Genomic DNA, 25,892 nt, shown 5'->3' with positions numbered 1-25,892 from the left:
TAGTGGCTTAGTCCCTGGAAGCTCTGGTTGCTTGGCATTGTTGTACTTTTGGGGTCTCGAGCCCCTTCAAGCTCTTCCAGTCCTTTCTCTGATTCCTTCAATAGGGGACCTATTCTCAGTTCAGTGGTTTGCTGCTGGCATTCGCCTCTATATTTGCTGTATTCTGGCTGTGTCTCTCAGGAGCGATCTACATCCGGCTCCTGTCGGTCTGCACTTCTTTGCTTCATCCATCTTGTCTAATTGGGTGGCTGTATATGTATGGGCCACATGTGGGGCAGGCTCTGAATGGGTGTTCCTTCAGACTCTGTTTTAATCTTTGCCTCTCCCTTCCCTGCCAAGGGTATTCTTTTTCCTCATTTAAAGAAGGAGTGAAGCATTCACATTTTGATCATCCGTCTTGAGTTTCGTTTGTTCTAGGGATCTAGGGTAATTCAAGCATTTGGGCTAATAGCCACTTATCAATGAGTGCATACCATGTATGTCTTTCTGTGATTGGGTTAGCTCACTCAGGATGATATTTTCCAGTTCCAACCATTTGCCTACGAATTTCATAAACTCGTTGTTTTTGATAGCTGAGTAATATTCCATTGTGTAGATGTACCACATTTTCTGTATCCATTCCTCTGTTGAAGGGCATCTGGGTTCTTTCCATTTTCTGGCTATTATAAATAAGGCTGCGATGAACATAGTGTAGCACGTGTCTCTTTTATATGTTGAGGCATCTTTTGGGTATATGCCCAAGAGAGGTATAGCTGGATCCTCAGGCAGTTCAATGTCCAATTTTCTGAGGAACCTCCAGACTGATTTCCAGAATGGTTTTACCAGTCTGCAATCCCACCAACAATGGAGGAGTGTTCCTCTTTCTCCACATCCTCGCCAGCATCTGCTGTCACCTGAGTTTTTGATCTTAGCCAATCGCACTGGTGTGAGGTGAAATCTCAGGGTTGTTTTGATTGGCATTTCCCTTATGACTAAAGATGTTGAACATTTCTTTAGGTATTTCTCAGCCATTCGGCATTCCTCAGCTGTGAATTCTTTGTTTAGCTCTGAACCCCATTTTTTAATAGGGTTATTTGTTTCCCTGCGGTCTAACTTCTTGAGTTCTTTGTATATTTTGGATATAAGGCCTCTATCTGTTGTAGGATTGGTAAAGATCTTTTCCCAATCTGTTGGTTGCCATTTTGTCCTAACCACAGTGTCCTTTGCCTTACAGAAGCTTTGCAGTTTTATGAGATCCCATTTGTCGATTCTTGATCTTAGAGCATGAGCCATTGGTGTTTTGTTCAGGAAATTTTTTCCAGTGCCCATGTGTTCCAGATGCTTCCCTAGTTTTTCTTCTATTAGTTTGAGTGTGTCTGGTTTGATGTGGAGGTCCTTGATCCACTTGGACTTAAGCTTTGTACAGGGTGATAAGCATGGATCGATCTGCATTCTTCTACATGTTGCCCTCCAGTTGAACCAGCACCATTTGCTGAAAATGCTATCTTTTTTCCATTGGATGGTTTTGGCTCCTTTGTCAAAAATCAAGTGACCATAGGTGTGTGGGTTCATTTCTTGGTCTTCAATTCTATTCCGTTGGTCTATCTGTCTGTCTCTGTACCAATACCATGCAGTTTTTATCACTATTGCTCTGTAATACTGCTTGAGTTCAGGGATAGTGATTCCCCCTGAAGTTCTTTTATTGTTGAGGATAGCTTTAGCTATCCTGGGTTTTTTGTTATTCCAGATGAATTTGCAAATTGTTCTGTCTAACTCTTTGAAGAATTGAATTGGTATTTTGATGGGGATTGCATTGAATCTGTAGATCGCTTTTGGTAAAATGGCCATTTTTACTATATTAATCCTGCCAATCCATGAGCATGGGAGATCTTTCCATCTTCTGAGGTCTTCTTCAATTTCTTTCCTCAGTGTCTTGAAGTTCTTATTGTACAGATCTTTTACTTGCTTGGTTAAAGTCACACCGAGGTACTTTATATTATTTGGGTCTATTATGAAGGGTGTCGTTTCCCTAATTTCTTTCTCGGCTTGTTTCTCTTTTGTATAGAGGAAGGCAACTGATTTATTTGAGTTAATTTTATACCCAGCCACTTTGCTGAAGTTGTTTATCAGCTTTAGTAGTTCTCTGGTGGAACTTTTGGGATCACGTAAATATACTATCATGTCATCTGCAAATAGTGATATTTTGACCTCTTCTTTTCCGATCTGTATCCCTTTGATCTCCTTTTGTTGTCTGATTGCTCTGGCTAGAACTTCAAGAACTATATTGAATAAGTAGGGAGAGAGTGGGCAGCCTTGTCTAGTACCTGATTTTAGTGGGATTGCTTCAAGTTTCTCTCCATTTAGTTTAATGTTAGCAACTGGTTTGCTGTATATGGCTTTTACTATGTTTCGGTATGGGCCTTGAATTCCTATTCTTTCCAGGACTTTTATCATGAAGGGGTGTTGAATTTTGTCAAATGCTTTCTCAGCATCTAATGAAATGATCATGTGGTTCTGTTCTTTCAGTTTGTTTATATGATGGATCACGTTGATGGTTTTCCGTATATTAAACCATCCCTGCATGCCTGGGATGAAGCCTACTTGATCATGGTGGATGATTGTTTTGATGTGCTCTTGAATTCGGTTTGCCAGAATTTTATTGAGTATTTTTGCGTCGATATTCATAAGGGAAATTGGTCTGAAGTTCTCTTTCTTTGTTGTGTCTTTGTGTGGTTTAGGTATAAGAGTAATTGTGGCTTCGTAGAAGGAATTCGGTAGGGCTCCATCTGTTTCAATTTTGTGGAATAGTTTGGATAATATTGGTATGAGGTCTTCTATGAAGGTTTGATAGAATTCTGCACTAAACCCGTCTGGACCTGGGCTCTTTTTGGTTGGGAGACCTTTAATGACTGCTTCTATTTCCTTAGGAGTTATGGGGTTCTTTAACTGGTTTATCTGTTCCTGATTTAACCTCGATACCTGGTATCTGTCTAGGAAATTGTCCATTTCCTGAAGATTTTCAAATTTTGTTGAATATAGGTTTTTATAGTAAGATCTGATGATTTTTTGAATTTCCTCCGAATCTGTAGTTATGTCTCCCTTTTCATTTCTGATTTTGTTAATTTGGACACACTCTTTGTGTCCTCTCATTAGTCTGGCTAAGGGTTTATCTATCTTGTTGATTTTCTCAAAGAACCAACTTTTGGTTCTGTTGATTCTTTCTATGGTCCTTTTTGTTTCTACTTGGTTGATTTCAGCTCTGAGTTTGATTATTTCATGCCTTCTACTCCTCCTGGGTGTATTTGCTTCTTTTTGTTCTAGAGCTTTTAGGTGTGCTGTCAAGCTGCTGACATATGCTCTTTCCTGTTTCTTTCTGCAGGCACTCAGCGCTATGAGTTTTCCTCTTAGCACAGCTTTCATTGTGTCCCATAAGTTTGAGTATGTTGTATCTTCATTTTCATTAAATTCTAAAAAGTTTTTAATTTCTTTCTTTATTTCTTCCTTGACCAGGTTATCATTGAGTAGAGCATTGTTCAATTTCCACGTATATGTGGGCATTCTTCCCTTATTGTTATTGAAGACCAGTTTTAGGCCGTGGTGGTCCGATAGCACGCATGGGATTATTTCTATCTTTCTGTACCTGTTGAGGCCCGTTTTTTGACCAATTATATGGTCAATTTTGGAGAAAGTACCATGAGGAGCTGAGAAGAAGGTATATCCTTTTGCTTTAGGATAGAATGTTCTATAAATATCCGTTAAGTCCATTTGGCTCATGACTTCTCTTAGTCTGTCGACATCACTGTTTAATTTCTGTTTCCATGATCTGTCCATTGATGAGAGTGGGGTGTTGAAATCTCCCACTATTATTGTGTGAGGTGCAATGTGTGTTTTGAGCTTTACCTTTCAATAGGCACCTCTGTGAAGTGAGGAGAACCAAAGGGACAGAAGGCTGACCTGGCCCTGGAGACTTGTGTCTCCCCCTCCACCAAAGTGCTTTCCTCAGTTCTCCACTCCGGTTTTAGTTTGCAGGGATCCCAGCAGGTGGCAGGCTTCGCTGAGCCTCCCCTGTGAGAAGGGGACAGTGGTGGGACTTATGGTTGTGGGAAGTCTTTCAGGGAGATGCAGGCTTTCTCAAACTCTCCGACCATCCATCCAGTGCCCTCCCTGGTTCCCATTCCCTGTGTTTGTTGCGAAGTCACTTTTCGCTGTCCTGTGTGACTTTCCCTGCAGACTGGGCTCTCCTGCAGGAGATACTCTCACATGCTTCTTTAAAAGCCCCTGTTCCTCAGATCTAGATCAGCTGTGAATACAGGCTTCTCCATGCCAGGGTGAGAGCTACCCCTCCCAGCTCAGAGCTGCAACACCATAGGATCCTCAGGCCCCAGTGCTGGGTGGGTCCCATGGAAGAGTTAGAGGAAAGCTTCCCTTCTGAGAAGTGACTTAACACAGAAGGTTCACAAGTGACAGTCAACCCCCAAGTATTTCTTCCAGGAGAAAGCACTCAGCTCTCCCCTTTAAACAGTTTAGGCTCCCACATGGCCCAGTTTTGTGATTGGGGAAGATTTTCTGGAGCTTAGTTGGCCAGTCAAAGTGGGGCTACATTCTTTTTTTTTTTTTTTTTCTTTATTAACTTGAGTATTTCTTATTTACATTTCGATTGTATTCTCTTTCCCGGTTTCCCTGGCCAACATCCTCCTAACCCCCCCTCTTCTATATGGCTGTCCCCCTCCCCATCCTCCCACCATTACCACCCTCCCCCCAACAATCACGTTCACTGGGGGTTCAGTCTTGGCAGGACCAAGGGCTTCCCCTTCCACTGGTGCTCTGACTAGGCTATTCATTGCTACGTATGCAGTTGGAGCCCAGGGTCAGTCTTTGGGTAGTGGCTTAGTCCCTGGAAGCTCTGGTTGGTTGGAATTGTTTTTCATATGCGGTCTTAACCCCCTTGAGCTCTTTCAGTCCTTTCTAAGATTCCTTCAACGGGGGTCCTATTCTCAGTTCAGTGGTTTGCTGCTGGCATTCGCCTCTGTATTTGCTGTATTCTGGCTGTGTCTCTCAGGAGCGATCTACATCCGGCTCCTGTCTGCCTGCACTTCTTTGCTTCATCCATCTTATCTAATTGGGTGGCTGTATATGTATGGGCCACATGTGGAGCAGGCTCTGAATGGGTGTTCCTTCTGCCTCTGTTTTAATCTTTGCCTCTCTATTCCCTGCCAAGGGTATTCTTGTTCCTCTTTTAAAGAAGGAGTGAAGCATTTGCTTTTTGGTCATCCTTCTTGATTTTCATGTGTTCTGTGCATCTAGGGTAATTCAAGCATTTGGGCTAATAGCCACTTATCAATGAATGCATACCATGTGTGTTTTTCTGTGATTGGGTTACCTCACTCTGGATGATATTTTCCAGTTCCATCCATTTGCCTATGAATTTCATAAAATCATTGTTTTTGATAGCCGAGTAATATTCCATTGTGTAGATGTACCACATTTTCTGTATCCATTCCTCTGTTGGGTTCTTTCCAGCTTCTGGCTATTATAAGTAAGGCTGCTATGAACATAGTGGAGCACGTGTCTTTTTTATATGTTGGGGCATCTTTTGGGTATATGCCCAAGAGAGGTATAGCTCAGTCCTCAGGTAGTTCAATATCCAATTTTCTGAGAAACCTCCAACTGATTTCCAGAATGGTTGTACCAGTCTGCCTCCCACCAACATTGGAGGAGTGTTCCTCTTTCTCCACATCCTGGCCAGCATTTGCTGTCACCTGAGTTCTTGATCTTAGCCATTCTCACTGGTGTGCGGTGAAATCTCAGGGTTGTTTTGATTTGCATTTCCCTTATGACTAAAGATGTTGAACATTTCTTTTGGTGTTTCTCAGCCATTCGGCATTCCTCAGCTGTGAATTCTTTGTTTACCTCTGAACTCCATTTTTTAATAGGGTTATTTGACTCCCTGCGGTCTAACTTCTTGAGTTCTTTGTATATTTTGGATATAAGCCCTCTATCTGTTGTAGAATTGGTAAAGATCTTTTCCCAATCTGTTGGTGGGGCTACATTCTTAATCCATACTCATTCACACAACAGAACATCTTCCTCCCCACCCACGAGGCCTTGACTTGAACCCAGGTCCTTCCAGGATCAACAGACCTGAGAGAACAGATTGCAGCACAAGAGAGAAAAGAAGCCAGAATAGTTTAAACTGGAGAAAACCCCCATATAGGCCGTTTACCAACTTTAGGGGTTTGCATATTGTGGACTTCAGAATCTTACGGTCAGATTTTTCTGATTACACCTTATAGGTGAAGCTGAAGTCTACTGAGGGTGGGATCATCCCAGGCAGGGAGGGGATCTGACTCTGCAGGCCTGGCCACCCTCTGCATTCTCCCAAAAATAATTTTTAGTCAGCTGTAAATCTGAAGTGAAATTTGTTTTTTGTCAACTCAAACGGTTGACATTTCAAGTCTCACACACCATGTGAGAGACACACATTTATCCACAGGGGATTTGAACTTACTTCTATAGAAATGACTGTGGGCCAACAGAGGGAAAGCATTCTTGCCTTTAGCATTCTGTCTGTATCAGAGACTACATGGACTGGCTTCCTGGACAGACATGTCCAAGCAGACAGACATTGTAATGAGGGAAAACTTAGGCAAGAAATGACCTGGGGACAGTGATTTCAGATTGTGCCTTTAGCCAGGAATCTCTGTTGTCATTAAGGCAAGCAGTCTTGGGCTTGCCAAAACTTGTCAGTATTTCAGGGCTCTTACAACTGCTCCAGGCACTTCTGAGGTGAAAGCCTTTCATTAAAAAAAAAAAGTTTATAGAGCAATATTTCTCAACCTGTGGGTGGCAACTGCTTCACAGAGATTGCATATCAGATACCTTGTACATTATGACTCATAAGAGTAGCAATATTATTTATGAAGTAGCAATGAAATAATTTTATGGAGGGGATCATCACAGTATGAAGAGCTGTATTAAAGGGTTGCAGCAGTAGGACTGTTGAGAACCACTGCCATAGAAGCTGACAGATGGGAGCAGACTCCTCAGCTGAGTAGAGACCCACGACAAGGGATACTGTGTCCCACCCTAGAACCCAGAGGCAGAATCTATCCCAGGAGTCTGTGGGTCACCTTGTCTTAAATTCTCCCAGGGTCAAGAATAGCATTGATCATCTCAGCAGAGTCAGCTTGCACAGCCACATCAGGCCCATGGCTTCCCTTTACAGAGAAGGATGTGGGTCTGAGTGACAGCCAGTGAGACTGAGGGGACCCTGACACTCATTTGCTTTGAGCTGTAGTTTCTTCACCTGTAAAATGGGGGTGTTTCTGCTGAATTGGGTTGTTGTGGAGATTAACAGAACATACAACCTGCTCAGTGTCTGCCTGGCATGGACCCTGCTGGTTAAATGGAAGCTGTCGATGATGACGAGATTAAAAGTAGAATTTCTAGCCAGATAGTGTTAGTTGTGGGGCGCCATACAAGTGTTCTAAGCATTTTCTGATTCTAAGACCGCCTCACCTTACAACCTAAGGCTCTTGATTTAAATTTTAAAAAAAGAATAAATATAAAATACCAATATGAAAAAATCATAATCAGAAATGAGCTAATTCCTGCGAAGTCATTTAGCTTTACATTTTCTGCTTCTATTTCCAAGGCATCTAGAGTAGCACTATCCGAGATCCTAAAGCCTTCTATTATGGTGCTACCCATTCATTCCTCTCTCCTTGAGGACTTCTCAGGTGACTTACCAGAATCAGATGGCTTTTAAGATTGTTCCCATCAGGTGCGATCTCTTTGTCCATGGGCCTTGCCCAAAGCTGCAGGGCCAACCTGTTGTTTTACAATCCAAAATTCCAGACATTAATTTTACCAATGAAGTTTCAGGAGTCAGATGCTGAAGTCAAGTAAAGCTCCCAACTGTCTTTCCTGATTCACTGACCTCCCAGAAGAAGAGCAGTCCTGTTCCCTCTGAACACTTTCTTAAAAATCCTTTAACTCAAAAACTTTCCATTGGTTTAGTTATCTAGATTTCCTTTCACGTTGTGTCTTGATCTGCTGGACCTAAGTGCACTTTTTACCTTTGCCATAAATGTGTGTGGTAGGTGAGCCATACCGTAATTAAGTCCATGTTTACATGAATAAACAACTCTTGCTTTAAATGTCTGTGCCATGGCCCTGCTATACCACACACTACTTTTTCAGTAAATAATACATTCTTGGAGATCACAGTGTGATCAAATATTTTGTAACATGACTTAGTAACGTTCCCTCGATTTTATAAATCAATTTCTTTGACGAGGATTCTGGGTGTTGTCTGTCAGGTCTGAGTGCATCATCTTGGGAATCCCAAGGAACATCAAACTTGGGCTTTTGAAACTGTTGCATATGGCCAACCCGGAGCAAAAACCACCCAGGAATCTACTGATACTTGACACACATTAATTCACCTGCCTTTTTCATATAGTTTATGGCAAGAGGTCACCATTCTTGACCTTGTTTCATTATAAAACGTGGTGCTAAGTGTAACAGTTGGGGTCAAGGAGATCACCCCACAAATCACAAAATACCCATCTCAGATAACCATGTATGGTTTATTGAATACAAAACATCCATGAATTTCAGGACAGAATTAAAAGTCCAAACCTAAGGATAATAGAATAGAAGAGAATTTAGATTTCCAGTTCACAGGTCCAGTAAGCATATTCAGTAAATCATAGCAGAAAACATCCATAAGGTAAAGGAAGAAAAGGCCATGAAGGTACAACAAGCCTACAGAACGCCAATTTAATCATACCAGAAACAATTCCTCCATTAACATAATAATTAAAACACTGAATGCACAGATCAAAGAAAGATCATTAAAAGGGGTAAGGTACAAATAACCAGTAACAAATAAGTTCAGACTCATCTAAATTACACAAGACTTCTCAACAGAGACTCCAAAAGCCAGAAAATCTTGGGCAGATGTAATGCGGACCAAGGATCCTATACCCAGCATAATTCTCAATCACCATAAATGGAGAAACCAAAATATTTCATGACAAAACCAAATTTAAACAATATTTTTCTCTAAGAAAGCACAACAGAGGATTGTAGTAGGGAAACTCCAAGACAATGAGCTAAACTATACCCAAGAAAAACCAAGAAATAAATCATCTCTCAATAATTTCAAAAAATGAAGCACACAATCACCATTTCACCCATAACCAGAAAAAGAAGAGAAAGCAGCAACTATTGGTCTTTAATATCTAACCAGACCCTCTGTCACCAATCCCCCAGCTCCTAGGGAATAAACTGCCAGCCAAAGTATATACAGGGTCTATGGTTCTAGGTAACTGTGTAGAAGGGGACTGATTTAAGTGGCACCCATGTGGCGGGAGGCCATTGTCTACGCTGAGGCCTGTTGCCCAACAAAAGTAGATGCTGGAGTTGTGAGGTGGGAATGGATATGTGTAGGTGGGGGAACACTGTCATATAGGCAAAGCTGAGCAGAAATGGGATGTAAGATATGATGATGGGAGTGTGGAAAGCAGGACAACAGTTGAAATGTAAATAAATAAAATAACCAATTAATAAAAAAATAGCCAAAAATAAAATAAAAAGTGAAAAGGTAAAAGAAAACTTACACCAAAACAAAACAAAAGAAATCCTTGTAGTGGATTGGCCTAATTCTGCTTGTATTTTAATGCTAATATGTAGAACTCAAGACTGGTTAACCTCCAAAAACTGACCCTGCTCCCAGTTAACTGTGATTATAAAGAAGCCAACAGCCAACAGCTGCACAGCAGAGAGATGGGGGAGGTGAGCTTTGAGGGCTTTGCTAGAGAGGATCATGAGGAGGGAAGAAGGAGGAAGAAGCTGCCAGAGAATAAAGGAAGAACATGTGTGATGGAGAGGAGAGAGGAAGAGGACAGCAGCCATGGTTAAGGGAGAGGAGAGCCTGGTCCTGAGGGCTGTCCAAGTGCAACAAAGAGCAGCCAAGATGCTACACAGTCAGTAAGAGTTGAGCGTTATTGTTTGGAAAGTAGATCTGATACCATGGAGGGCAGGCAGCTGCACAGCTACTGTGCTGATTAAGGCATATGATGAATAAATTTACAAAATATGTATAACCAGTAAGGAGCTCTATAGAGGATCCTAAAAGGAATACTTTAGTTTGAAGAGAAGGATAAAATACCAGAGCAAACAGGAAATAATTTAACAAAACTAGAACAGTCAATCAAAAGAAGACAATAAAACCCACAAAAATTAACAAAATTAAATACATAGGTTTAAATAATATTTGCACGTCACTAAACTCAATTCCCCAGTGAACAGACATTATTTAGCCAGAAACAGGATCACCATCATGAGATGTAGAGGATATACTAGGGAAACAGACCTAAGACACAGGTCCCTATCGCAATTCTATGCAGTTTCTCTATCCAGCTGACAGAATAGATTTCAAACCAATCCTGTCCAGAAGATGTAAGGACATTCATTTCATATTTTGCAATTACCAAAAGATACTACAATCTAAATATATACATATTAAACACAGCAGTCACAAATTTAAATATATAATTATCACATAGATCTGAAATTACCCATTAGCTATAATAGTGGTTGTGATTGTTTTTAATAGTCTATTCTGACCACTTGGCAGATCACACGCAAATAAACAAAAGAGAAGGAGCAGAATTCAGTGACATCATCAGTCAAATGGACCTAACAAACTACACTGAACTATACATATATTTTCTATCAGCCTGTGGATCTGTCTCCAAAATTGACCACGGATTAGGACACAGAACAGCCCTCAGGAAAGATAAGAAAGGTGAAGTAGTGTCATGCATTCTATCTAAGCACAAAGGAATCAAACTGGTATCACACAATAGAAAGTGCAGTCAGGACACACTCTCGTGGAAGGTCAGCAACACAAACAACACACTACTGAAAGGGCCAAGGGAGAAACACATAAGGAAAAATTAAAATTCCTAGAAATGAGTGACAATGAAAACACAACCACCACAGATCTATGCGATACAACATAGTTTTAGGAATTATGTTGCAGTCAGCAAAGCCAGAGCAGTGGACCCATCTAATCCCTTTGTCATGCATCAGAAGTAGAGAATCTGGAGTGTGCCCTGTTGGGTTAATGCCTTGAACTGGCTCACCACATTCCCAATTTCCCTTTGCAATGATAACATATTTTTGTCATTACACATTGGATATATGCAATTTGCCTTTTGATTTCATAGGGGAATAATTAAGGGACTTCCTGGAGGGTCGAAAAGCACTGTGGATAAACTGTGTAGAGACCGAAAGACTACAGGGGTTTTGGAAGCTGAGCTAATGTATTTTTATTATGATATGTTTAAGAATCTATGGGGAATTGGGAGTGGAATATGGTGATTTGAATGATAATGGCCCCCATAAACTCACATATATGAATGTTTGTTGCTGGTTAGTGGAAATATTCGGGAAGAATTATAAGATACGGATTTGTTGGAGGAGTGTATGGGATTGGGCTTTGAGGTTTCCAAATTCAACACCATCTATAGTTAACACTTTCTCTGTCTCCGACTTGCACATAAGATGTAAGCTCTCAGCCAGTTCTCTAGAAACATGGTGTCCTACCTGCTGCCGTGTACCCCAGCATAATATTCATAGACTCATGATCCTTGAAACTGTAAGCTGAAATAAACTCTTTCTTCTACAAGTTCCCTTGCTCATGGTGTCTCTTCACAGCATAGAAAAGAAACTAAGATTGGAAGGAACAGTTAAGTGAAAAATTTCTCAATAATATCCTGGAAAATAAAATTCAGACATTTACCAAAAGTGTCAGGTACCGTGATCAAGCTGGCTTGACTGCAGAGGTGCAAGAATGTTTCAACAAATACAAATGAATAAACAATTCACCACAGAAAACCAAGAACAGGAAACACATGATCACTGCAGTAGAGGCAGACAATCTCTTTGGCAAAATCCCACAGTGATTAATGCAAAAGTCCTGGAGAATCTGGGATATGGAGAAGACATACCTTAACATTATAAAGGCAATATGCAAGGCCAACAGCATACTAACTGGAGGAAATCATAATGGATTTCCACTAAAATCAGGAATAAGTCACAGATGTTCATTCTTTTCATCTAATTCAACTAGTATGTGAAGTCTTATCCAAACAATATGACAAGAGAGAGATGGAAAGGCATGTTAATATGAAAGAAAGCAGTCAGAGCATTCTCATTTGCAGGCGATATGATCCATATATAAAGACCACTACGAAACCACTAGCAAACTCCTATGGCTCATGGACACATTCACTAAAATCACAGTAAAATCAATAGAACTCCTGTATACCAAAAATAAATATGACGAAAGAAGCCAAGAAAACAAACCCATTCAGAATAAAAATCTTGTAATATCTAAGGAAGTAAAGACTTGTTAAAATGAAATCATTAGGAATAATAAAAAAAAACTGAAGAAACCAGAAAATGAAGAGGCCTCTCATTTTCATGTATCAGTATGATTTATATTATTATATCGAATCCTACCAGAGTCATCTACAGGTTTAAATCCATCCCATTATAATCCCAATACAGATCTTCATGGGAATGAAAAAAAAATCTCAGAACTCACATGAAAGCACAACTGAGCAGGGCAGTCAGACACTGCTAACTAATAAGACAGTAAAGCACTGCGGGAGGCATCACCTTTAATGATTTCACCTTCATTTTGGGGAATAGTAAAAAAGAAAAACCAGCATGTTAATATCATGAGAGCAGACACAGTGCCTAATGGAATAAAATTGAAGAGCCTGATATTGGCCTATGTTCTTATCAGCATTTGGGTTTTGACAAAAAGGAAAACAAACAAACAAAACAAAAAACTCCCAACCCCCCCTCCCACCACCACACACAAGTGCAGTTTTCAACCTGTGGGTTGCAAGCCCTTCAGGGAACAACCACATATGAGACATACTTTATACATGATATTTACATTACAATTCAAAACAGTAGCCACCTTACATTTATGACTTAGCAATGAAATAATTTGGTAGTTGGGGTTGGGGTAACCAACCCCAAGTTACCACAATGTGAAGAACTGTATTCCTTGAGTTGTTCTTGGTCATAGTATTTTTCTGCAGTAACAGAAATGTGACTGATATATAAACTGGCACCGAAGTGAGTGGAGATGTTTGTGAGGAATCTCTTGATTTTTTGGAGGAGGGTGGGAGACTTTGGATTGGGAAAACTGTTGAATTATTTAAGGAGATCTTAACAGTTCTTTTAGTTTGCCACATGGGAGACATAAGTATTGTGAGTCTGTGCAAAATAGAGCCTCTCTGATGAAACTTCAAAGGATGGCAGGAACTCTATTGGTGAGTGGCTTAGAAGCAATTGATATAATTTGGCAAACAATCTGTCTCTTTTCTGCCTGTTTACTAAGAAGTGACCTGAAGATAAATAAAAAGCTAATTGACTAATTGTTTTGAGCAAACTTCAAGGGGTAGATATCCAGTGACCTTCCTCATATGGTAGGAATGTGTGTTTGTATTTTCAATTGTTAATGTAGCCAGGACTTCAGTTAATCCCTCCACATTCAGGGTCTGGACACATATGAAACTGCAAGATCTCCCAGGATTTGGAAAATATCCCAATTGTTGTAAGGTCCCCAAAACATGTTGTCACCCCACACACATTGGGAAGCAACTTAAAAAAACATGACCCCCTCGTTCTCAGGAGGAAGGGTGGGTGGGTGGTTATTTGACTGCCGTGGGCTGTAGATGATTATTGTCAGTTAGGGGGTTGGTTGCAAGTTCTTACTGGCCATGGTCAGGGAGGAAACAGTAAAGCAGATTCGAACCAGGGATGTCTTTCTTCCTTTCTCTTTCTCTCCTCAATTCTCTGTCTAATGTTGTGGGAAATCAGGAGAAGGGACTAAAATGACAAAATCATAGATCACTGTATCTCTATTTATACTAGAAAGCAATAACAAGTCTCAAATATTTTAGGATGGCATGGATTTTTGAATGATGATAGAATTTAAAATTGTACTTGCATAAATGATTCAATTCATTTTTAAGATATAAGTATATGCAACTTATTCACAATGTAGTGTAAAATTCTAATTTTATAAAATTACTACTGCACACTGCCGTGGATAATTAAGGAATTCAAGCTAGTACTTTCCAACTATAAATAATCAGTCTTCCAGTCATGTTAGGTACTGCTTTAGTTAGGTACAGAAATAAGCTTTATTTAACTTCCTGTGTATGTTTTTAAAGTTAAGTAGGAAGTAAATCCCTTGGGAAAAAAGCCACATTTGTCCACTGAGATAGACATTTCATACAAAGGTGGTTCTCAAATCCTTTAGAGATCTGAAGAATCTGCCATTTCAGATGTCCTAATAGTTAAAGGCTTTTCACAGTGGGAGAGACCTCAACTCCTGGTAGTGTCCCCAATCTATTCTGAAAAAGATGATGGGATCTAAAGAACCATTGGGTGAAATACTACCTACTTACCTCTACTGCTGCCAGAAAGCTGTCCAGACTGTGCAGAAGTTGATCATGGGGAAGTCTGTGTCCCAGTTTTTGGAAAAAAAAATAGGATAGTCCTTCAAGTGACCTGCTTCAAAGGATTGTTGTCAGAGCTCCTGGCCCAGTGAGTTGAAGGTGGATGCCACAGTGACACAGGAATATTTGCTGTCTGACTCCCAGGGTAGCCAACAATTTCTGTCATTTCTTAGGTTTGGAAGCTGTTTGCTCTGAATTTCCTTTTATTCAGGCAACATTTCTCCTCCTCAGATCTGGGATGGGGTTGAAGATTAGATAGTTTAGTCTTAACCTTTTCTTGTTATGAGAATCAGAAAAACAAACTTGTTCACCATCGTGCAGAAATGTGACAGCCAGGAACCTGGACAGGAACAGGGTGGACATGGGAGGCTCAGAAAGCAGGGCTCTATGGACAGTCCACAGCAGTATCAAAACTCCTGTGATAACCGCTCTGGCACCATAAGTCCTGAGAGAGGATGGGGATGCCAGGAGAGTGTTAGTGGTCTGCCCACTGCCTGGGACTTTTAAAAGCTTGTACCACCCCCGAGCACATAGAAGAGCTTGAGCAGAAAGAGGCCGATGCCCAGAAGCCTGTGCTGTGGTAGGAGGCAGTTAAGGCGGTTGGAGGTGGGGGTAGAGGTGGAGAAGGGATGGGAGAAGACCGAGGAGTTTCCCCAAAAGACAAGAACAGACACCATCCTTACTACTCCAGAACCCACGCCAATCCCACCCCACCCCTAAAATGCCCAGTCCACTGCCAAACGTCCCCATGCCAAGCATTCACAGCTTCATCCCCACTGTGCTTATTTCTTATTTTTTTTAACTTCTTATTTATTCTCTGTGAACCTCACATCCTGCAGCTCAACTCCATTCATCTGCCCTCCCCTCAGGTCTGCACTCCACCCTTGCATCCTGCTCTAAATCAGAGCAAAAATAATCTTCGTGTGGAAGTTGAATAAAGAAAAAGAAAAAAAAATTGTACGCAAAAAATGTGTCAAATTTTAAGGATGAAAGACATAAACGCTTAAATTGTTTGGAATTAATGAAAGTACATTTGGTCTCAGAAGACTTATTATGGTTAATAAATGCAAGTTATGATAGATAAGGGATACAAAGCTTAAAAAGTGATAGAAAATGATTTAGGTACAAAATTTTAGACTAATATAATTTAGATAATGAAGTACCTTCTCCAATTTTGCAAAATACGAATGGACAGAATATTGTGACAGTAATTCTTACCTGATGCATCTCATAAGTTTTCTTATTTTATCTAGCTTATTAATGTTAAATTAAAGGTATTTCTTGGAGTAAAAGGGGAAATGCTGAGGTGACCTCCCTTTGTACTAAGGTGTGTCAACTTTCAATTGTTAGTTCTGTACTGGCAGTGAGCTAAGTGCTGGCAGGATTTCTCTTGTCATTTCTATGTCCCATCATCAGGTTTGCTATTTTGTGGATGTTTGTCCTTCTCACCAGCTCAACACAAGCTAAGAGATGTATCAGGTATTGTCTCACTGCCGATTGGATGTAATAAAGATCTGATGGCCAAGAGCTGCGTCAGGAAGTATGTGGGCAGAACTTCCGGGCATAGAGAGGGACATAGGCAGAGGCAAGCTGAAGCAGGAGATTCAGAGTAGACATGGGCAGAAAGAGATATGGAACAGACCACGGCAGAGGGGTAAAGAGCTAAGCAGCAGGTGGGTCTCAATGGTAGAAGAATAGGGTTAAATTTTAGAGAAGATGAGGGACTGCCCAGTGAAAGGCCTAAGATTCAAACTTTGTTCGAATTCTCCATGTCCCATTTACATCTCAGGCAACTCTGTGAAAATAGTACACAATACAGTATTAACATGGCTTTGAGCCTGTGGTTTGGTTACTTTTGGTCACTGTTCCTCAAGACTGCAGGAGAAGGAACAACACACAGGGCAAACACATGAAAACCATGTGCAGCTTAGAGTGGAAAAAGATCACTAAGAAGTTTAGTGTCACAGCAAAGTCATGTGCTGAAGAGGAGGGTGACATAGTTAAGGAGATGAATGTTATTAACGATAAGCCTCCTGCCTCTGTACTGTAGAGATGTGGAAGGTGTCCTCAAGGCAAGACTCTTACCAATTAAAGTTCCAACTTGGAAAAGGGAGCTCAATAGATTTCGTGCTCCTACAAAGCAAGTGCATAGGGAAGCTGCTGCAGTTGTCATCCAAGCAGGCAGCTGACAGGTCAGTGCACCTCATGTGGCACGGAATTTGGAGGAAAAAAGATTTTAAGATTCAGGATGACATGAACAGGACCAGGCGACTCTCGCATTTATGTTTTTATTATTTGAGGCTTGAATTAGAATGATACTCATAGTCTCATGTTTTTTAGTTTTCTTTCATTATTTTATCTACATTTCCAATTTATCTCCCACTCCATGTTCCTCTACATGAGTCTCTCTTCTGTCCCCCACACCCTCTCCCTATGAGATTGCTCCTCCACCCACCAATTCACTCCCGCCTCAGAGGCCTAAGTTCCAATATCATGGTCCATGACGCTTCCTCAGAAACAAGGTTCTCCCGTCCCAGTGATCCCAGATAAGCTAGTCCTCTGCTACATATCTACCTGGAGCCATGGGCACACACTGATTCTTTTATTAGTTACCTTAGTTAAGGTGTCTCTTCACAGCAATAGAGCAGTGACTGATAGGCTTAAATTCACTTTGCATCCCAATTGCTGTCCTTTCTCTTGTTACTTCTCTCCCACAGTTCCTCCCCAATGTCCTCACACCATCTCCTCTGAGAGAGTAGAGGAATATCCCTCAGAGTGTGCCTCCACCAAGACACATCAAGTTTTTGTAGGGCTGGTGCACCTTCTCCCACTGAGGCCAGGGAAGACACCTGAGTTAGGGTATCAGATTTCACAGACAGGCAAACCTTTGGGGATAGCCTCGGCTCCAGTTACTTACAACAGTGTATGTAATACTGTATTAAACTTAGTAAGGTTTATTTACCTTCACCTAGCAACTCATCCTGAGAAACAGTGCTCTGGCCTGATGCTTTTGTGTTCAGCCGTATCTTCCTCTTTATCTGTGCTTACCACTGTAACACAGGAGAAGCTTCTAATATTAATGTTGCCAGATCTTTCCGGTCTTGGGGGATAATTCTATTCTGAGTTGTATATGGATGTAATATCTTCTTTACGTATGATGAATATATACTTCAGGAAAGGACTGCTTCCTTGTTTCTATTAAGATCTAATATGACGAAAGGATTCTGATTAATATTCCAGAATCGTAGGCCACCAGGTTGGTATGTCATCACTCACTGAAGTGAGGTGAATTTTATAACACCTTTTGGCCACCCACTTTCAATGTCATTATGTGGTATTGCCTTAGGCTCTTTTCTACATTCCCCTGCCTTTGGCTGAGTATATGTTTGAGGTCTCTCTGTGACTGTGCAAAGAAGTAAGAGCTAGGGCTGGCCAACAAAATAAGAAAGTACTTGTTCATCCGAAAACAAAAACAAAAAACAAACAAACAACCAAAAAAAGTTCTAGGGTAAAATATCGGTGCTAGTGCTGAACTGAACTGCCAGAGGTAATTTTTTTTACACTATCTTGGGGCTGATAATATGAATCAAATATCCTGCAACATAAGTTTGCAATGTTGCCTGCATTTTATAAATCAAGTCTGACCACCGTTTTGGTTCTTTCCAATCATGTCTGAGTGCATCATCACGGGAACCCCAAAGAAAATCAGAAATGGGTCCTTGAAGCTGATGCACAGGGCCAGTATAGACCTAAATACCACAGAGGAAACCTTGATTCTTATCACAAGGGATCATTCACCATCCCTCTTGTCCCATAACTTATGACAAGACGTCACCTTTCCTAAACTTAGCCTTTTTCCCGAGTGCTGCAGAAGGTAAGACCTGATGTCAAGGGGTCTGGACTCAGACCACAGGAACACTGAATTCATTTAAATAGGTGTAGATTATTGAATGCACACGCCAATACAGTTCACCCAGAGCAACAGCTCACAACTGTGTACTGGATATTTCTAGGCCCAGCTCATTGCAAAATCCACATGGGCTAAAGCACAAGTGCTGGAAATGCTGCTGTCTATGGGCCCTGACTTGGGTCATTTTACACATAATTGTTCCTATTTTCCTTGAATCTAATGGGTACTATGTGAAGCTCATAGTTGGGGAACTTGTTAAGATTAACAAACCTCGTAACATACAGAATATAACAGGGTATGTGACCAGCACCACACAGTTCAATGTCAGGTTTTTTTGTTTTTTGTTAGTTTGTTTGTTGGCATCCATGATGTGGAGCCGTATTACAGAACAATAGGAAAGAGCTGGCTGCTGTGTAACAAATTTGCTGCTATTAAGGTAGGTATGGGGGCAAGACCTCAGCAACAGCCCTTAAGATGGGAAGGAGATGATGTGTTTGATACCTGAAAGGAGCTGCCTCAGCTGTGTTTCTCTGCCTGCTCAGTGCACATTCACCAACACTCTGTCCCTAAAGAGGACCTCAAGGTCTGCCCCCTGCTGCCTGTGAGCCAGGACTAGGCACAGAAAGGCAAGGCCACAGCACTGGTTTCCAATTCCTCAGTAATGCTGGATTTCCAATAATGTACTTGTATACACAAATACAGAGTGGTAAGTTACAATATATACTAATCATTTCTTACATAGGGCAACAGTTGATTGACTACAACTAATTCTATTTTAAAAAAAGAAAAGAAACCTGGCTCTTGTGGAAATACACAAAGAAATATCTACGATGGTGGGCAATGAATTCTGCCATAGACTGAACTCAGAAAGGTGGGGTTGTGAGAAAGATGCATGGTTAAATAGCCCACCAGGTTCACATTGTGTCAACTTGATTTAATCTAATGACAAAGAAGTGGAGTATCTCTGATGGCTTCCTTCTAATCCCTTGAAAGGATCCCTAGGGATTGGCCTCAGTACATCACACTTCTTGATGGGGCAACAACACTCAAGGAAGCTTGAGATTGTCATAGGCACAGTATTATGCTACATATACAGAGTAGATAATACTACGATGTTCAGATGATGATATCCATTTGTATGCACTCTTAAGGTGAACCTAAGGAAAGAGATATCAAGGTCCTTAGAATGGAAAGATCAGTCCCAGTTTTTTTTTTTTTTTCTACCATTCCAAACTGAACGACTGGTAGGGAGAGAATGGTAGATAATCGAGAATTGGTGGATGATGCTTTGAATGCAGGGTGGGTTTCTGTGCTGGTTTTAGACAGGGTCTCAAGTATCCCATGTTGCCCTCTCCCTGGCTGGCCAGGTTCACTTTGAGCTCAGATAAACCTCCTTCCACTTTCCAATAGATAGGCTTACAAGAGTGGCTTCCAAGGACTGTGAGGACAGCATTAGCCTTTGACAGTTGAGGTGTGTAACCCACAACTATAGTTTTAACCACGTTTTCCCATGTCTACCAGCTATTTCAGAGTGTTGCTGTTCTATGCCTGACAAGCAGGGACACAGAAAAATAACCTGATAGAGAGCAAGGACATGGTGATCACATCCTTACCTCTTCTGTACGTTCTGGATGAGGTTTGTTAAAATTCCAATATTGCAAAAAGCTTTATATAGGGCCCATCACATCAAGAGTCACTGTGTACTGTTCTATCTAAAATGTCTAATCAGAACTGACTACCATATAACACTTCCTGCAGTCCTCATATGAGAAACTTGGTGACAACCAGTGCCCTAGTTTCTCTCATACTGAGTCTGGCGGTTACAAGCTAAGTCATGTTTTCCCTTCTTCGCAAGCGTTTTGGGAGGGGGAACGTCGATTGTGGACAGACTAGAGTGAAGGAATCTGGCCTTTCGTCTCAAAGTAATGATGGACAAAGACAGCACTTCTGGGGAATGTTTAGTAAGTTCTGGGCAGTATATTTTGAGCTCCCTGTCAGGGGGGCTGCAGGCTTAAGCTGACCTTTCTAGCAATGGGCCACAACAACTGGAGCATCGGAAAAGGAATTGAATTTTCATGAATATCACAATTCCTGAAAGTCAGGATTTCGGAAGTTTAGTTTCCCCAACCCCACAGGGAGTATATGGTAAGGCCAATGCTATTATCCTGTGAATTTCTGGCCTTTACTTTTACAGTGAATTTGTTAGGTTACATTGATATAATAACACCATCAGGAGTCATGGAGGGTCCACCTTTTCTGAGTTTAGACAGGGCAGCAATGTATTTCACTCTCATTGCTTCTTTAAATACAGTGGGTATCTGACAGTAGTAACAGGGAGAGATTGTGCTCCAGGCAATAACCTTATGTTCTTAGACCTTCTCTGATTTCTTCTAACTGGCAGGGTCATCATTAGCTTTATATATTAGAGGTTGTGTGTTACACACATTTTTCTAAAATACCAAAACTGTTTGGAACATGTGGACCAAGATTCATCCTGTAACCTATTGGAATTTCTGGGGCATTTGTTATTTCATATAGGGGAATTGATAAGTCTGTTGAACATGTCCTCCCTGGAAATGTGTTTTAAATCCAAAGTTGTTGGCCTAGAGTATCAGGGTAGGACATCTGAGTGTCTCCAATCACTCAAGTTTTGTGGATGGTGAATTTATCATCTGAGTTCTGAAACCACAGGGGTGATGGTCCTGAAACCAAGCTGTACCCTGTTCAGTTGATGATAATCCTGGAGAAGCCATCTCCGTAGTACATGTAAGCACCTGATGTCCGGCATAGGGCACACCTGGCTGCTTACATCTCTTGGTCTCTATAGAGTAGTGGGAGAACTGAGATCCACTGAGGACGCCTCTTAAGGATAGACCAATCGCCTAGCAGTGACACTGGGTTCCAGGCTTGTTCTCCTGTTTAGGCCTAACTGTGGTCTATGTACACTCTATGCATTCTCCCCATGCAGGTTCACTTGTGTTCTTCTACCTACAGATGCTGGGAGAGAAACATCTTCCCCTGAAACTGCCCCAAGTGAGAATCAGGCCAAGAAGGAAAAAGAGAGGCTGATTAAAGAGCTGCAGCTCATTACCGAGGAGAGAAATGACCTGAGAGATCGCCTGAGGTTTCTGACAGAGAGATCCATGAAGAACAGGTATGAATTGCTCCAAATGCTCTTGTTTCATTCCTGGGTCTGCAAGGTCACCTTCTTCTTATCCTATTAAGGTTTTGGGTTCTAGAAAGCTGTGCCTCCCTAACCACCCTGTGCTAAACCTCACCTCCCATATAGAGGAGATTCAGAACCTTGACCCTTCCTGAGGAGCAAGATGGAAAATGGACTCATCTGCTTCAATTTATTGAAAAGCAGATCTTGTGGTCTGAATGAAGAATTCGGGGATAAAGTCAGGGAGAGTGAGTGTCTAGTGTGCATTTGCAAAGCCCTTGACAGATGGTGGCTTTGCAAGATTGTAATTGCAGTGAGTTTACGGTGAGTCTCTGTACTTGCTAGGCAGGGGACTCAGTGCTGGAAGATCCAGGCAGCAGCCCGAGGGGCCTGTTCCCAAACTGTTCATCTCAATGCTTGACTAGAAGGTCTCAGGCTCAGGCCTGTTTGTTATTGTCTGTGTGTCTTGCACTCTGAGACAGCAATGGTGCATGCATTTCTCCTGGTTCTCACAGTGCTCTCTGTTTCCATATTTGTTTTTCTCTTTCTCTGATTCTGTTAACTTTTCTCTTTTTTTTGTGGGTGTGTCTCAGTCTGTGAGTCTGTGTGTGCATACATCCAAATGCATATGCACAACCGTTATATGTTTATATTTCCCTCCACACCTGGAATATAGGAGTCTATGTCTTGGCCTGAGTATTTACCTGTAACACTTTCATGGTGATGCGAATGCTTTGTTCTGGGAGCCCCACTGTCAACAGCACAGTTCTTTGCTTATGTGGCCACGTTTGCCTGTATATTTGTATTCGTTGTGCAGATTATAATTTTGGGTTGATATATGGTCTGTTATCAGGACAGGAAAAAGGAAATCACAGGATTCTGGGTGCGTTGGGGGTGGGGGAGCATGGGGAGGTGTGGCCTAGGCTCTTGATAGCTCAACTGGCTGGACTGCAGATTTCCTCTTGATTGAATAAAGGGAGCCAGGGAACCCTCCATCTGGATGCCGAGATTCTGGTGTGGTGGACGCAGAAAAACATGTTTCTGAAGCTGAAGAAGGTCCAATATGTAGAATTCAGAAGGTGTCCTTCCAGGACTGGTGTAGTACAGGACCCACCCTGAGTTCATATCTTCCTAAATGCTGATGTTCATTGTATTCTATCATTTGGGGCCAGGCCACACTTCAGGCCAAATCCATATTATGAAGACCTGGAGAGAATGGAGGAGGCGGTCATGTCAATTCTGCACAACTTAGAGATGGAGAACACTGAGATCCATGAGAACAACCATAAGCTGAAGAAGGAGATTACCTTCTCTAGGTAAGTCCTGGTCAGAAAGGCTGTCACCTGTGGAATGGCCATTTCTGATTTCTTTGTTCTGGATTGGACGGTCTTCAGCTCTGGTTCTATCTCTTGTGCTGTTTACACATCAGTGTGCCAGGGTCATCAGGACTCAGTTTTCAGTTCCATAAAAGACTGTTACTCATCCCAGGATTGTCTAGGCATCTTCAGAAGGCTCTAGATAGAACAGCACTGATTGAAGTCAGCAGAACGTTATTAGGCTGACCTGGGCCTCTGTGGTCATACAAGGTTTTACAACACTCAGTGCGTGGACCACATGGTTAGCATGACCTTCTCTTGGTTCTACTGACCTCTTTTGCAGGTGTTTGCCAACTACTAATTGATGTTGCCCCATGCATTGGGCTTTCATGGATAGATGTAGATCCGTGTTCTTTTTGAGAGATGTGGACACTAATTGGTGCTCACGCCAAGCAAACAATTTATTCTTCCCTGAATTAACTCTTTGTGGTTTGTGCAGCAGCATTATATGTATCAAGATGCATTTTATTAAGTCTTCATGGGTATCTGGGACCTGGTAGAGTTAGTGGTACTTGGGAGTAGGAATGGGAGAAAGGGGCAGCATGATCTTACTATGCAGACTGTATTTCCAGAAACCTGCTCAGCCAGCTCCTGATGGAGAACACATGCAGGAAGAAGTTGGTCCAACGGAAGCAGGGGAGCAAGGAGGGACATCTTGAGTGTGCACTGAACCAGAAATATTTGGTTGACTTCAACAAGAAAGATAAAGACCAGCAACGTCCAGACCCAGCACCATCTGGTAGGGACAAGCAGCTGTGTTAGCTTAACAATATCTGATAAAGTTTGCCAATTTGATACATCTTTGCTCTCTCCTACCACCTTTCTAATTTACACTCACAACCAGCCAACCACCTCATGTAATGGAATTGTTCATTGCTCTGCCTATGCACAAGTATTCTGGGAAGTCAACCACTTTTCAGAAACTGAATTATTTTGCAAGTATATTTTGCTGCTCTTTTTGAAGCTGCATTATAGAAATGGTGACAGATCAATAACATATCACATTATTGCACATGCACGTGATAGATTGGATGCTATGTAGAGTTTTGAACAAGTTCTTGGTTCTTGACAAATGACAAGTGGTCATGTGACTTCTTGTGTAGGAAGCACCTTTGCGGGATAAGAACAAAATGCAAATGTCAAATTAGTACTTCTCATTGGCTTTAACCTTGGTGACATATGGACATCTCCTTTCTTCCTGCAACCCAATGAGGTCCCTTCCATTGCCCTGTTCTTGGTTTGCACTGGTATAAGTCTGGGTCCCATATTGGCAGCCCACATTACTGTGACGGTTGCTGGAGATTTTCCCTGCCCACAGAGTTAGCAACAGTGATATCAGTTAAAAGGTCCATGTCGACTGTCCAATAGAACTGAGGTGGTAGAAGGCAGCATTCTGACAGCTGCCTTGCATTTCCCCAGCAAATCAGTGTCTGAAAAACTGCCTTCCTCTCCCAGGTCTCAGAAAGTGCAAGAGAGCTGGAATTGGACACACAGCAGTAAGAGAGCTTCCTGAAGAATAAGTTGCTTTCTCAGGAGTCCCTGATGACAAACATCCTGAACGGTAACAACATTTTTTGGATGAGTATTCTTCCTCAGAGTTAATTTGTCATTTCTTAGAGACCCTAAATTTATATAACACTAAGCCAGCCTGACTGATTGAGGTCTTACTCACTTTCTTCTTCAGAAAACACCACTTGAGAGACAACTTGGGGGACCACCTTTCATTATGTGTGCTAGAGGAGAAACAGCAATACATCTGTGCTTCTAAATGTTCGTTAAGAATATGCTGTTTAGAAATATTTTTGTTATGATTTTAATTGAAGTTTTCTTTTTGTTGTTTCATATTAATATGTTCTTGTTACTGTTTTTCACTTTCCAATATTTTTAAATATTTTTATTCATTCATTTTAATCCTGTTTTGTTGTAAAAATGCATTCATTATGAATAAATATTGATTTCTATCTCTTGACTCTTAAGACCATCATTCTTATTCAAGGGTTCTGTCCCCTCCTGAGGGCTTAGAACTGACAGCTAGAGATGGATCTCTGCATGTTCCATGGAGCCCGGGCTAATAAGTGAATTCAGAGTCACCAAGGGGTACTCAGTGTGACAGTGTCTTTTGTGTGGATAATGTGGCTTTTTCTCGGCACACACTTTATGATATAATCACTGACATGCTTTACCCAATTGTTAGGGTCCATGTGGTTCTTCTGAGAGAGCAGCAGATGCTCTACCCTGTGAGTCATCACCACAGCTCCTGCAGGTGGCTTCTGTTATTCCACATGAGGTCCTGTATTAGGTGGACAGGATCACCTCCAATTAAATAGAGAGATCTCAGGAGATGTGTGTTCACAGGGAACTTACTGAGCCGTGCGTGCTCAACGTGTTAGGTTGCCAGGCATCCGTACAGGGCTCTGGTGTTCCCACTCCTCATTGTGGGTCAGGATCATCCTCCAGCATCACTTAGTTTCCATATAAGAGCAGATCTTTCAACTGTTATCAATGATGACCATATGTATTGTGCACAACTGATAAAATACCGAAAAGAAGCTAGCTTCTTCTAGGCCAGCTTGGCATAATCAGTTTTTTGATTGTTAGCAAGAAAATTATTTTAATCTGAGCCATTTAGGGAGGAACCTCAAGAACATCTATAGTGAATGTAGCCTGCTGCTGTGAACACAGGTTTCTTCTGGAGAGCAGGCCTGTGCAAGCCCAGAACCTAGGTGGGACAGTTCAAGCTACCCTTTTTCCATGGCCAATCTGAGATCGTATTGAGAATGTATTTTTTCCAGTGACTGATTTCCAATTTATGGAATTGAACTAACTTACTGAGTGTGGAGGTGACTCAGAGAGTTAAAGTACAGAAGGAATAATCCAGAATGTCCACAAAAGCTTGCCTTCACCCC

At 41.5% G+C, this 25,892-nt stretch overlaps 1 protein-coding gene and 1 long non-coding RNA gene across 2 annotated transcripts in view; one reads left to right on the top strand and one right to left on the bottom strand.

The window, feature by feature from the left end:
* LOC147999263 (uncharacterized) overlaps window positions 1-15,109 on the bottom strand; it is a 28,263-nt gene extending 13,154 nt beyond the window's left edge. The window contains exons 1-2 of the long non-coding RNA XR_015643918.1: window positions 14,487-15,109; window positions 7,728-7,809 (exon numbers count right to left, since the gene is read on the bottom strand). This is a non-coding gene — a long non-coding RNA (uncharacterized LOC147999263). The remainder of the gene's footprint in view (window positions 1-7,727; window positions 7,810-14,486) is intronic.
* A 5,172-nt stretch (window positions 15,110-20,281) lies between these two features.
* On the top strand, window positions 20,282-24,959 carry LOC147999262 (uncharacterized). Its single transcript, XM_087595411.1, has 5 exons — window positions 20,282-20,408; window positions 21,442-21,601; window positions 22,783-22,926; window positions 23,559-23,725; window positions 24,442-24,959. The coding sequence occupies exons 1-5, from the start codon at window positions 20,282-20,284 to the stop codon at window positions 24,504-24,506; spliced, it is 663 nt and encodes a 220-aa protein (XP_087451537.1). The 3' UTR covers window positions 24,507-24,959.
* Window positions 24,960-25,892: the final 933 nt, after the last annotated feature.

This window comes from Rattus norvegicus, chromosome 19, assembly GCF_021556685.1.
Source record: "Rattus norvegicus strain SHRSP/BbbUtx chromosome 19, alternate assembly SHRSP_T2T, whole genome shotgun sequence".
NCBI lineage: Eukaryota > Metazoa > Chordata > Mammalia > Rodentia > Muridae > Rattus > Rattus norvegicus.
Note: the sequence above shows the minus strand (reverse complement) of the source record. Positions and strands in the feature narration are given on the sequence as shown.

Coding starts and splice junctions, on each gene's coding strand:
- LOC147999262 (XM_087595411.1), top strand. CDS start 20,282: ATGTTTTCCCTTCTTCGCAAGCGTTTTGGGAGGGGGAACGTCGATTGT. Junction 21,602..22,782: donor GAGAGATCCATGAAGAACAG/GTATGAATTGCT, acceptor ATTTGGGGCCAG/GCCACACTTCAGGCCAAATC. Junction 22,927..23,558: donor AAGGAGATTACCTTCTCTAG/GTAAGTCCTGGT, acceptor CTGTATTTCCAG/AAACCTGCTCAGCCAGCTCC.